Consider the following 12,919-nt stretch of genomic DNA (forward strand, 5'->3'; position numbering starts at 1 on the left):
GTAGCTGGGTGGTGGTGGCACACGCCTTTAATCCCAACATTCAGGAGGAAGAGGCAGGTGGATCTCTGAGTTTGAGGCCAGCCTGGTTTACAGAGTTCCAGAACAGTCAGGGCTACACAGAGAAACCCTGTCTCAAAAAACAAACAAACAAACAAAAACATACCTGTCATCCCAGCACTTGAAAGGTCGAGGATCTGAGGTCAAGGCTAGGCACACAATAAGAAAGAGACTGTCTCTAAAAATTGAGAAAAACAAACAAACAGTTTTTGTCTTAACCAAATCACCAGGGATTAGAGGAAAAACTTGATTTTTTTTAAATAAAAGGATCCAATTGGAAGCTAAATAAACTTTTAGCTTATACTGGCTCTACAAGGACCAGTCACTCTCCTGCTCTGAGTTACCCGTCAGGCAGACCTGGGGTCCTTTCTCCTTCCAGATGGTCACTGGGGGTACCAAATGCCCTTTATAAGCAAGCTGAGCCATTGGGAAGGGACCTTCATTGCAGAGGACACCATCTCAACAGGGCTGAGCTCCACTGTGAGGACAGGGTCTAATGTACTGCAGACTAGCCTCAAACTGCTATAGAGCCAAGGACAATCTCGTGCTTCATGTTTGTGCTACCACACCTGGTATGTGGTGCTGGGTATGGAACCCAGGCTGTGTACATGCTAGGAAAGTCCTCTCCCAGGGGAGCCACACCCCCAGCCCTCTTCGCTGGCCTTCACAGCTGAGACCAACTTCTTGTAGACCCACAAGAGTCAAGATGGACCATGTGTCCCTGCTTCCTCTCATCCTTCAGAGATGGACAACAGAGCCCTGCTGAAGCAAGGTCCCTGCGAGACTACCTCTGAGTGGCCAACTAGCCTGCTCTGCAGTTCTGTGACTCACATCTCCTTACAATGCCTTGACCGTAGCCACCTGCTGAGTCCAGGCATCATCCTGCACAGGAATAGCAACGGACCAGAGTGGGGACTTTGCCTTGCTCAGGCTGGCAGCAAATGCTATCGCTGTTAGTGACAGTATCCGTGCTACAAGCCTTCTCATCCTTTCTTTTAGGTGTGACTGTGCCCCCTTTGGTAAGTGATGAAAGTGGGGTTTGGGGAACTTAAATGGCCTGGCCAATGTCACACAGAGAGGTTCCATTCAGGCTGGGGCCTGCCTACTGTTGCTAGTTTGAGCCACGCTACTTAGACCATCTTCGTGCTGATTCCCTTCTGTATGTAAGGAGTTGGACAGCATGGTCTTCAAAAAAAAATCCTAAACTTTGGTTCTTTGGTGGGCTAGCCCCATCTCTGCTGAGTACCCCTCCATGAACATTCTGCAGCTAGCAACTCACTAAAGAGAAAAGGACAGGTATGTGGCTAGTTGGTCCAGACCCGCCCCTCTGTGCATATTGTACACCCTCTCATAGTAGACTGCTGGGAGCTGTGCAGGGAAACATGGTGCATTCATAAACACGTGTGAATGATGGCTGAGGGTCCCACTGTCTAAAGAAGACAGTTACACAGAGGCTGACACCACTTGGCTTGAATGTCTCAGGGTAGTTAATTCTGTTTTCAGAGTGGCCCAACATGAGAAGACCCTTGAAGACCACAGTGAGTGGTCAGCATGTCGGAAAGGACCTAAACCCCGGTGGGAAGAGACGCAGGGCTCCCTGCAGCTCAGGGGATCCGTGGGATCTGTGGGAGTGCAGGATGCTGGCTGCACTGCAGAACATTCTCTTGGAGGTCTCTGCAGCATCATTACAGTACCATCTCCCTAAAGAATGAAAGCAATGTAAAAACCAAGAGCTCAAGATGTGACTTTTGCTGGTGATGATCATGATGCTCCGGCAGCTTGAGAAACCAGTCCTGGCTAGCTGCAGCTGCAGTAGGACCGGAGGGAGAGGGTGTTGGTGACCTAGCAGACCCTTTTCTGTCCTGCAGGGACTGAGACCCACAGGCTGGACAGGATGCAAAGATCTTGTCCTAAGGCTAGCCTTGAACCTTCCTGGGCTAGAAAGAGTGAGGAAGGCAAATCAAGGCCTGTCCCTCCCTTGGAGACAGCAACCTCATTCCGGACGAGAGCTGGTTGACTGTGGGGTGAGGTAAAGGTTTTGCAGCTGTGTTGTGTGTCCATGGCAGGGGTGGGAGTGGTTTGTTCCATCCTGGGTTTTTCCAGGGAAGACAGAGACATATGATGGGTGAAATTCGTGGTTCTAGCAGTCTCACACCAAGCTGGCTGCTCCACCCAGAGAGCTCCCATCTTCCTGAAGGTGAACACCCCCCCCCCCCCCCCCCGCCACCACCAAGGCAGAGCAGGGCTGGCTGCCCCAGGGTCACTAGACTATCTTAAGATACTTCACCCCACAGGCACCTACAGGGAGGGATGTGGCTGTTGAGTTGCCCCTAGCTTTCTGCTCTGCTCAGACTGTAGCTTTCTGCTGTTCAGACTGCAGCTTTCTGCTCAGACTGCTAGGAACTAGGGACACATAAGGCCAGGATGTTTCTGCCCTCATAGAGCTAACCTCTAGGGTCGGGGCTTCAAGGAGACAGTAGGTGAATAAATCAAATAACCAAGATCACAGAGTAGAACATAGTGTGCCTCATATCACTAGGGCACAGGACAGGGCTGGGAAGGTGGCCCGAGGGGCTTTTGGGAGAGACTGAAAGCTCCTACATTGAGACCTTTAGGATGATTGATGGAGTGGGTCTGAAATGGGAGGGGAGCCGACAGTGTAGACCAGCCTTTGGAGCCATCCATGATGAGGCAAGAGGAGGGACATGTCACAGGGCCTGGAAAGAGGGTCACGGACACTCAAGGTCCCTTCAAACCAGATGGAACACTACCGCATGAAGAGGTCAGGACGCTAGCTGTATCTTTGATCCCGGATTCTTAAGACCAGAAGGGCCCCATGGTGGAGCAGGACAGGAGGAGGCCTGAGACGTAGCTGGGCTCCGGCCTTCTAGTCCCCAGCCCTTGCGCAGACTCTGCTGCTGCCAACCCTAGACCCCCAAACAATGCTGAGCATCTCCGGCCAAGTCTTCGGTGTGGATGGCTTCTATTTATAAGTGGAAAGGGGATAAAGTGGCAGCTGCAGCCTAAACAGGCCTCCGAAAAGTCCAAACCAAAGCAAGAGATAGCAAAGGAAGGGTGGACTTGACCGTGCTGTGTCAGCTGCTGTGGAGCCAGCTGCTTCCATCAGAGGCCATGCATAGCAAACCTGTGCCTGCTTGAGCCTCTGGGACGGTGTAGGCTTGACAACTTTGCCAGGTGGCCTTGCCTGTAGGGTTCGGTTTCAGTGACATGCTTCTTTCTCTGGGTGCATTATCCTTGAGAGCCTGGCATGTTCTGCTCCTCAGGCTGTGAACTCATTGACAGGTGCTACCAAAGCCTCCCCTCTGTAGAGACGGTCTTGTCCTCTTCCAGGCCCACAACATGGTAGTGCTTTGTTCTGGGTCAAGGGCAGAGGGGAAGAACTGTGGTCTGGGGTTTGACATACTGGGAAAGTGTTTTGTAACGCCCTAACGTCATGGTGTGGCCAGTGTGAGTGTGGGTCTACTGGCTTGTGTGTCCTCTACATCAGTCTGCTCAGGTGTTCCTTCTCGTCTCAGCCTTGGCCTCAGACAGGGAGTTCTTTGAGCCTCTGTCCTTACTCGGTAGGAGGACATCAGGGATGGACCCTCACTGGTGTGCTCAGTGGTCTCCTGTCACCTCCAGAAGAACCTACCTCAGTGTCCCCTGCTAGGTTCTAGCAACCCTTTCCTAACCAGCCATCATCAGAGCCAAGACCCAGGATCAGGTACAGTGTCCATGGGGACTGTCACCCGTTCTCTGTGGTTTGTGACCACAGACTTGTCTGGATGCTCCACTAATTAGGGGCTCTGCCTCTTATGAGGAGCTGGGGGGGCCTTTTGGTCCTTTGGGAATCGCAGAGCCAGTCACCACTGGAGGCCCCTCTGCCCTGAAACAGGCTGTCTCTCCTTTGCTTGTTAATTTGCACACCAGGGTCTCTCCCCTTCCTCTCTCTGAGACAGTGTCTCACCATGTAGTCCTGGCTGGCCTCAAACTCGGTGACCCATCAGTTTCAGGCTCCTAGTACTGGGATTACAGGCAGGCGTTCTGGTTTTGATGGGGAAAGCTCAGGGATGAGGACCCCGGAACTGGTTGATGGAGTAAGGAGCCAGTTTTGTTTGAAGAGGAAGACTGTGAGGTCCTGTGCTCCAGATTAAAAATGGAAATCAAGGAGTTAATGAACTGAGGAAAATCACCTGAGCGGATGTCACACTCCTCTGTTAGGCATGGAGCTGTTACACAGGACTGAGTGGCCGGCAGAGAAGAGGTGGCAGGGTGAGGGTGTGCTGGCATTTTCTGCTCTCAGGAGGCTTCGCAGAGAGCCAGAGGAGGGCAACTCAGCCACTTGTATGGTCCGATTTTTTATCTCTTTAAAGCAGGTGCCCAGAGAAAGCTTAATATTAAACTCATGTCTCTTACTGACAGTTCCAGAAAGATGCCATGAACTCACCAAACCACCACAGCCATGGGAGTTAGGCTGTCGGAGGCCCGGCTGACCACACCTGCCCTTACACCCTGCCTGTTGAAGGCAGACTGGCGGACCCACAGCGCCTTTGCCACATCAAAGCCTCATCGTGGAAGAGTTTGGAGTACAGGCTGTGCTGCATTAGCAGTGCCCCCCATCAAGCCCTGCGTGCTTGGTTGGGGGAGGCCTGCTGATCAAGGGGCAGAGGTCATTATCTGCCCCCTAAACTGAGAATATGTGGGACCAAATTCAATGCCACATAAGACCCTGTACCCAGGAATGGCAGTCACTGCCACTGAGTTCTGGCTTTGTACAAATGCTCTCAGGTACCATCGCTTGGGTCCAACCACCTACTAGGGAGGCTCAGGGCTGCACTGATCTGCATGGTCCAAATCCTTCCTGCAGTGCTGGAGACCTGATCTAGAAACGTCTGTGGAGGAGCAAAAGCAGCAGACAAGCAGCGGGACACCCAGGGAAGGAAGGGCAGGGTAGTGCAAAAGGAACTTCAGGCCCAGGCATTAACTCGTGTGCAGGGAAGGAGCCGCTGGGTTTATGGGAGTCTATCCCTGAGGAAACACTTGGCTTCTAAGTGACCAACTTTAGCACTAATTTCATTTTACATATGGAAAAGCAAGAACACGACCGAGAGCTTAGGAGACCCACGCGCTGTCTTCCCCCTTTCTCAAGTGCCATGAAGGACAGCTAGGTGAGACACTTCCTTCAGGGCCCGTGTGGCAGCTGTGGTCCATCCCTGGAGTATGACCCCCACAGCATCTCCTGGACCAGGCAAGAACCCCTGTGCATTCCCAGCTCAGCATGCTGGGCTTCAGGGCACATGGGATGTTGCTGAGTTGCTGACTTGACCCTGCTACCTACCACTGTAATCCACCCCAAAAAAGGAGCTCAAGGGGCTCAGACACCAGCAGCACATTCCTCCTGTGCCACTGTTCGACAGGGAGTGGTGGAGTGTTATCTGGCTGAGCACAGCTGATACGGCCTTCTGGCGAGCTGGCACATACCAGCTCAATGGAGGCTTACTGTGGAGAATTTGAGGTCAAGGGTTTAGGCTGAACGAGCTGCTATTTATAAAGAGGGGCCTGTGGGGAACAGAAGGACAGATGAAGGCTCGGGTGGGTGGGGATCAACAGGGTAACATGCCAGAGCAGAACAGAACCAGTCTCCCAGTTATGTGACCCTCTGTTATGAGCTTTCCTATCACAACTAGAGTCCCCTCGGTCTGGAGAGACCCTGGTGTGCAAATTAACAAGCAAAGGAGAGACAGCCTGTTTCAGGGCAGAGGGGCCTCCAGTGGTGACTGGCTCTGTGATTCCCAAAGGACCAAAAGGCCCCCCCAGCTCCTCATAAGAGGCAGAGCCCCTAATTAGTGGAGCATCCAGACAAGTCTGTGGTCACAAACCACAGAGAACGGGTGACAGTCCCCATGGACACTGTACCTGATCCTGGGTCTTGGCTCTGATGATGGCTGGTTAGGAAAGGGTTGCTAGAACCTAGCAGGGGACACTGAGGTAGGTTCTTCTGGAGGTGACAGGAAACCACTGAGCACACCAGTGAGGGTCCATCCCTGATGTCCTCCTACCGAGTAAGGACAGAGGCTCAAAGAACTCCCTGTCTGAGGCCAAGGCTGAGACGAGAAGGGAACACCTGAGCAGACTGATGTAGAGGACACACAAGCCAGTAGACCCACACTCACACTGGCCACACCATGACGTTAGGGCGTTACAAAACACTTTCCCAGTATGTCAAACTCCAGACCACAGTTCTTCCCCTCTGCCCTTGACCCAGAACAAAGCACTACCATGTTGTGGGCCTGGAAGAGGACAAGACCGTCTCTACAGAGGGGAGGCTTTGGCAGCACCTGTCAATGAGTTCACAGCCTGAGGAGCAGAACATGCCAGGCTCTCAAGGATAATGCACCCAGAGGAAGAAGCATGTCACTGAAACCGAACCGTCGTACCGTTCACCGGTAAACACTTTCCAAGCCTGCATCGTCCTGATGGTGCCTGTCCTCACGACTCTAAGTCTCTGCAACACGCTGGGTATGAAGACTGCCTCACACAGCGCCTCTCCATTCATGAGAAACACAGCGAACTCACAGCACCCAGGAGCACACAGGGTGGCAGGTACGGGCGGCTCAGCTGCTGTGCCCCTGGTCTGCTTACCATACCTGCCTCATAACTAGCTGTGACAAGAAGGTGTCGCTTCTGTTTCTGGAACAACCGATACTGTGGGAGGGAGTCTCGAAGCCTCTTCCCAACTGCACAGTGGCCCTCAGAGGAACCTGACATAGAAGCCAAAGGACATGTGGCACAGACACTAAGGTGGAGCTTCTGAAAGGTGTTGGCCACATGCTGCCTTTCCCATGTGGAGGGCTCTACCTGGGATGACACTTGGCAGGGTCCACTGGCTTGGTTTCTCCGAGCCATAAAAACTTCTCTGTGACCTGAATAATGACCCACAGACATTCTGTACAGAACCGGCCCAAACACTTTAATAGCAGAGAAAAATACAAATAAAAAACCCGATGTGAAATCTGAAAGGAGCGGACAGGCAGTTAGGCATTGCCGCGCTTTGGTCTCCAATGATTCTTCGTGGGTGTGCGTTTTCACGAGCATGTTCACCTGGCAGCTTGCTCCTGTGTGCTCTGGAGGACGTGCACTGTGGTCACAGGAACCGGAAGAACGCTGACACCGGCTCAGCTTCTCCAGCCACCGAAGCCCTGGACAGACCTGCAGGAAGGGCCCGAGTCAGCTGGCGCTCCAGCTGCACTTGCTCTGGATGAAGGAAGTGCAGAGGATCAGCAGACAAGCCTGGGTCAGGCCTGGAGCCGGTGGCGGTGGGCTGCCCTGGGGCATGACCAGGGCAATGAGGCAAGTGTCCCCAGCCCTGCTTCCCGGAAGGCCGCTCATCTTTTTCATAACTTCCAGCCGGCCAACAGCCCCAAACCCGACCCCTGCTGCTCAACCTGGCACTTCGGGACAGCTCTGAAAACAGGAAACAGTCGAGCACACAAGTCCAGCAGGAGTTAAGTCAGACTCAACACAGGAGACAACTACTTACGAGTTAGACGATCCGAAGGTGAATGCTGGAAAACAGAAAGGAGGAGGTTACAGCACAGCCTAGAGCCTGCAGCCAGGCAGGCTCCTTCCTGTTTGGTCCCAGGACAGCCTTCCCCAACCCTGTCTACACGGCGGCTGAAGGCACACTCAGCTCAGCTGTACTGGGAGGAGAGGGGTTGCCTCACTATTTTAGGGGTCCCCAGCTCTGGCTGCAGGTGCAAGGTCTGTGCACAGCCGCCCCGTATCATTTTATGAAAACAGAGCTGTCTTTGTTTTTATTGCTACCCATCTGTTTCCCTTCCTTTCTAGACCAGAGAAGCAGACACTCTAGGTCTGGCTCAGATGCCACACGGGTTCTGGGCATCAGTTAGCCCTGCAGCCATTTCTTCATTTGTAAAAACCACAATTCTGCTGAGTTCGGTGTGTGCCGCCTCAGTCTGTGTGAGGACAACACAGGACATCTCTATCTGCTCCTGAAGATGCAGAGTGCTGTACAGACACAAGACACCAAGGTTCCTCCACCCTGCCTTTGAATCCAAAGCCGTGTAAGGCTGCCATTCTCTGGGGTTCTCAAATCCTGAGAGAAAATGAACTCGGTCACTTCTTTGGTCAGAAATGGCACGGGCTGCCAGTCTAATTAAAGAACCTTGACTTTTTCCAGCCATTTCAGCTTTTGAGACACTGAGCTGAGTGTCCAGGAACACCTGTTCTTTCAAAGAACACAGCTATTTACCTCCTGTGCCTGATCCAAACCCAGAGAAACCACTGTTCTGGGTCCCGAAGCCTGAGGTCTGCTGGGACAAGGACCCGAAGGTGGGCGCGTTCTGACTGGCGAGGGTACCGAAGGAGGCAGTGTTGCTGCTGCTCCCGAACCTGGGTTCCGGTGAGAAACGGACAGGGTTAATGTGGCCCCGGGTCCCTGTGCCACAGACATACTTCATTCACTGTCACCGGTCTTGGACTGAGCCAAAAGACTCAGAGAAAACAGGCCCCAGCCCAGAGGAAGCCTCCCGCTTGGCTCCGGGAAGGAAGACATCAGGAGTAGTGTGAAATCTACCCCAGCTGGGGCAGCACTTCTTAGCCACTGAGAACCACACACAGCGCGCTTCTTGCTCCTCTCCTGACACCCTTCACGTTCAGGCCATTAAGTGAGTTTTCATTTCTTCTCCACCTGTTCTGCCCCATTTTCCTGCCCAGTTCATCCCTGGCCTTGATTCTGTCATGGCTTCTTTGTGGACTCTGCTAAGGTGGCCTCAGATGCTCCTCCTGCTTCAGCCTACCGAAGGCTGGTTTCATAAGCTAGTGCCATGGAGTCTGGTGATTCCAATCATTTTATTGTTCTTTCTTTTCCCGAGACGGTTCTCAAGCATTTCAGGCTGGCCTGGAATCTGCTATGTTGCCAACTTTTTTTTTTTCCCCTGATACAGGATCTCTTTATGTAGTCCTAGTTGTTCTGGAAGTCCTAGTTGCTACGTAGACCAGGCTGGCCTTGTACTGAGAGAGTCTCCTGTCTCTGGGATTAAAGGATTGTGCCACCATGCCCTGTGACCTTCTTATTTCCATCCCTCAGTACTGGGACATTTATCACCACCCCCGGTTTATAAGGTATAGGACATGAACCTAGTCAAGGCTTCCTAAACCTCAGCAAGTGCTCTACCATCGAACTACATGCCAACCCTCTACCTGCTTTTTAAACAGAACTTGTGTCTGGATGTGTGCAATGTGCACGTGTGTATGCTGGCATGCGAGGCATGCTAGTGATACAGTGTGGCGGTGGTGGTCAAGGACAACTTGGGAGAGTAGGGTCTTTCCTTTTACCGTGGGTTTCAGGCATCAGTTCCATGGCAAGGGCTTTTACTAACGAAGCCCTATCACTGCCCTATTTGCTTTTAATGAATGGTAAAGGGTATTCTATACACAAAGGCGGTCATCTGTTCACACTTTGTGTGTGTGTGTGTGGACAATTTTCAAGTTATTTCACTCAGAATTTTGTTTGTTTCATAAAAAGAAATAAATACACAAAACAATGTAGAAACAACATCATTTTCTTTCCTCTGTTACCTCACATAGGACAATCCTCACTCAAGGGTTCTCCCTCCAGATTTGGTCCAGCAAATGGGGTTGAGGATATAACTAAAATCACTGAGGGGTTCAGTGGGGGCCTCCTAGAGAAGGTGGGCAGGGCAGAGTTAGTGTCTTGGAAGAAGAGCCAGGACCTGGGTAAATGCCTACATTACAAAGAGGACCCAGCAGTTCCCAGTCCTATATTCCTCTTGAGGGTGACCTCAGCTCTTTGTCAGGGTCAGAGTTAGGATGGCACCAGGGACGAGGCAGATCAGTGGCTTCTTTCCAGGGATTTAATGTCTGCATCGGTACTTACGAGCCCTAGGAAATGTGCCAGTCAGTCATGATTCCTAAGACATTCCAGACACTCTCCAACTTCCTGGGTGTGGGGATCAGCCTCAAGTGTCATGCTTTGGGAGCTAGCCACTTTGATTTTTGAGACAGGATTTCACTGGAGCTGCGGTTCAGTGTGTTGGCAAGCCCCAGAAATGGACCTCTTCATGCAGGAATCACAAGTGTGCCTGCATGCTCAGCTGATGGTGGTGGTGGGGACTGAACTCAGGTCCTCTGCCTTTCTGGCCAGTACTCGCTGACTGAACCGTCTCCCCAGCCCTGCTTCTATCTCTTCACTATTACTATTTTGGGACAGGGTCTTGCTATGTAGCCTATGCTGGCCTCAGATTCCACAACTTTCCTTCCTCAGTCTCCTGAATATGCATATGCTACCCATATGGGAAAAAGCTAGCTCTCTGAAGGTGGTGCTGGACATTCACAACTGTGAGCATGCTCAGCAAGTCTCTACCACTGAGCTACACTTAAAACTCCAGAGGAGGTTTCTCTAATAATAAAGCTAATAGCTCCTTTGAAATAAATATACAGAGCCTCAAGACTCCCAGTGTATTTAGATGGGAGTCCATCCAGACCTGTGGAAAACACAGGCTTAAGGGAGGTTCTGAACTCTCTTCTGAAGGTTCCCTTTAACTGTGTTCTTGGAGTTTCCCAAGGGGAAATGTCCAAGGTCCCTTAGGCTTCACAGAAATCTAAGGAATGCCATTCACTTGTATACTCTCCTTGAGCAGTCTAGCACCCCTCTGTGGAGCAAAGTTTGGTAAGAACATGCTTTATTTTCAGGACAAAAATCCCATGTTCCTTCTAACCTTCAGCTCTGAGCTGAGCACCAAGGGTGAGAGCATGTCCGGGCCATTTTAGGCAGCAGCATTTCTTGCAAATGAGGGATTTTGTAGCCATCACCACACACATTAAGTTGAGACATTAATGGTCTAGCAAAGGCTATTTCTTTCCTTGGGGTTTTGGCAACCGGACTAAAATTCTAGGGCCTAGAAGCAAATCCCTGCCATGGCATTTTCTGAGGAGGAGGCTGTGTGCAGGACATGAGGACAGCCAGGAGGACAGCAGCAGTGTGGAGGTCACCCAGTTCTGGGTCAGGCTGGAGCAGGGGACACAGGAGTTGTTTGTAAAGGCTAACAGGCATCTCAAGAGAACAATCCTAAGAGGAAGATGTGGTGAGGGCTCTTTCTGCAGGATTTTCTAACACAAGGGCCACCCGAGCCATAAGCCTGGCTTCAGCCAAACCCGATCAGAGAACAAGGTATCAATGACCTGCATTGGCAGCCAGCAATGTGGCCGACAGCCGCCCACATGTTTAAGAATCTACTTACAATGAGTCTTGTCCTAGAGAAAAAAGCAATCTCCTAGCATCTTTTTCCCTACTTCAATGCAACGCCTCCAGGTCTCCGTCTGGTGTGGAGAATGTAAGAATTCCAGGCCCCAGTGCTTCGAAGGGGCTGCCACAAGTCTGTCGTTTCCCCAGGTCCCGCCTGCAGCTTACCCGAATCCTCCTGTGCTGGCCGCCGCAGTACCCTCTCCGAACACTTTGCCTCCCGTCGAGCCCAGAGGGCTTGTAAAGGCTGGGGCTGAACCGAATGCTGGCACCCCTCCAAACCCAGGGGATCCCCCAAAAGTAGGAGGGCTGCCAAACACTGGAGCAGCACCGAAGCCACCTGAGCAAAACAGAGGCAAACAGAACAGGGGAGAAAAGGAGACAGGAAGAGAAGGCATCGAGCAGCCGGAAACCAAATCAAAAGAGGAGAGAGGGGATATGCCGTCAGTAACGCCAACACCAGAACCCAAGAAGCACAACTCCCCAACCTCTATCCCTCAGCCGCACTGCCTCCCCCGAAGCGAGGGGTCTGCAGCACTAAGATCTGAGCGCCTGTTGCCTTCCTGAGGCCCATGGAACTTGCAGGAAGTCCTGTGAGAGCAAACCACCCCCCAGTTCTCGAGCTTGGTGAGCCCATCCCGGGTTCCTTTCCAGCCCCATGATGTCTGGGATTCCGCAAAGAAACTCCATCCCCAAAGCTTGTGTCCCAACATAGCAGTCACAGGATTTATTATTTATTACCACACAGACCAGGCTCCCGGCTTCAGGGAGACCCAACTAATCAAACTGGAGGCTCCAAGTCCCTCTCCTGGCAGAACGCATAAACTGGGTCACAGCAGAAGCAGGGGATGCAGGCTGGCGCTTAGCCACACGCATTTTATTTATTTACAGCCAGGTGACCGCACGCCTACTGCGGTGTCCCTACGTGAGGTACAGAGGATGGTTTTCAAGTGCTTCTTTCTGTAGCATCCCTATAAAGCATGTTGACTCTCCACTTTGAGGAAGGCTATGGTGTGAATTTAACCAGGTATTAAGTCAGCTGTGAGGATGGCCTGAGTGCCCAGCTCAGGACTCCAGATTATGACTCCAGGTCACAAGAGGCAGCAGGGTGGAGGTGTGAGGAGACATGCCGAGACAACAGAACAGGGTCAGGTTAAGTGCCAGGCAGCCTCCTCTGACTGGTGGGGAGGACCATCTGTGAGTCAATCCCTGCTCCTGAGGTGTCTCCAAACCTCCAAGATACTGCTCTAGTTCTGAGATTAAGAGGAGAAAGGTAAAGAGGATATGTAGAGCCGGATGGAGATGCTAGGCTCTTTACTGGGGATGGGGCACTCCTTCCTCATTCATTTAAAATACATGTTGGCTTTGAACTATGTGCTAAAGGGAGTAATGGGGGCCCCAGACCACCACAGATATGATCAGACTAAGGAGGCAGGGTCGTTATTACTGAAAGCAATCTAGTGTCCAAGAGACAGATCTGGCTTTACTGTAATCACCAGACCGCCTCTGGCACCCGGATCAGGAGAGATCGAATATAGGGCACGAAGGCGGTCAAGTGAGCATGCTGGCTGGTACCTG

The 12,919-nt window shown here is 52.0% G+C and overlaps 1 protein-coding gene across 4 annotated transcripts in view; it reads right to left on the reverse strand.

Annotated features, from left to right (window-relative positions):
* Positions 1-7,010: 7,010 nt before the first annotated feature.
* Nup214 (nucleoporin 214) overlaps positions 7,011-12,919 on the reverse strand; it is an 87,411-nt gene continuing 81,502 nt past the window's right edge. For all 4 annotated transcript variants that reach the window (XM_052722603.1, XM_052722602.1, XM_052722601.1 and 1 more), the window contains 4 exons: positions 11,510-11,681; positions 8,330-8,469; positions 7,598-7,622; positions 7,011-7,266 (listed from right to left, as the gene is read on the reverse strand). In XM_052722603.1, the coding sequence (XP_052578563.1) occupies positions 7,233-7,266; positions 7,598-7,622; positions 8,330-8,469; positions 11,510-11,681 (371 nt within the window). In that variant the 3' untranslated portion in view covers positions 7,011-7,232. The remainder of the gene's footprint in view (positions 7,267-7,597; positions 7,623-8,329; positions 8,470-11,509; positions 11,682-12,919) is intronic.

This window comes from Peromyscus californicus, unplaced genomic scaffold (assembly GCF_007827085.1).
Source record: "Peromyscus californicus insignis strain IS unplaced genomic scaffold, ASM782708v3 Scaffold_7__1_contigs__length_154581171, whole genome shotgun sequence".
NCBI lineage: Eukaryota > Metazoa > Chordata > Mammalia > Rodentia > Cricetidae > Peromyscus > Peromyscus californicus.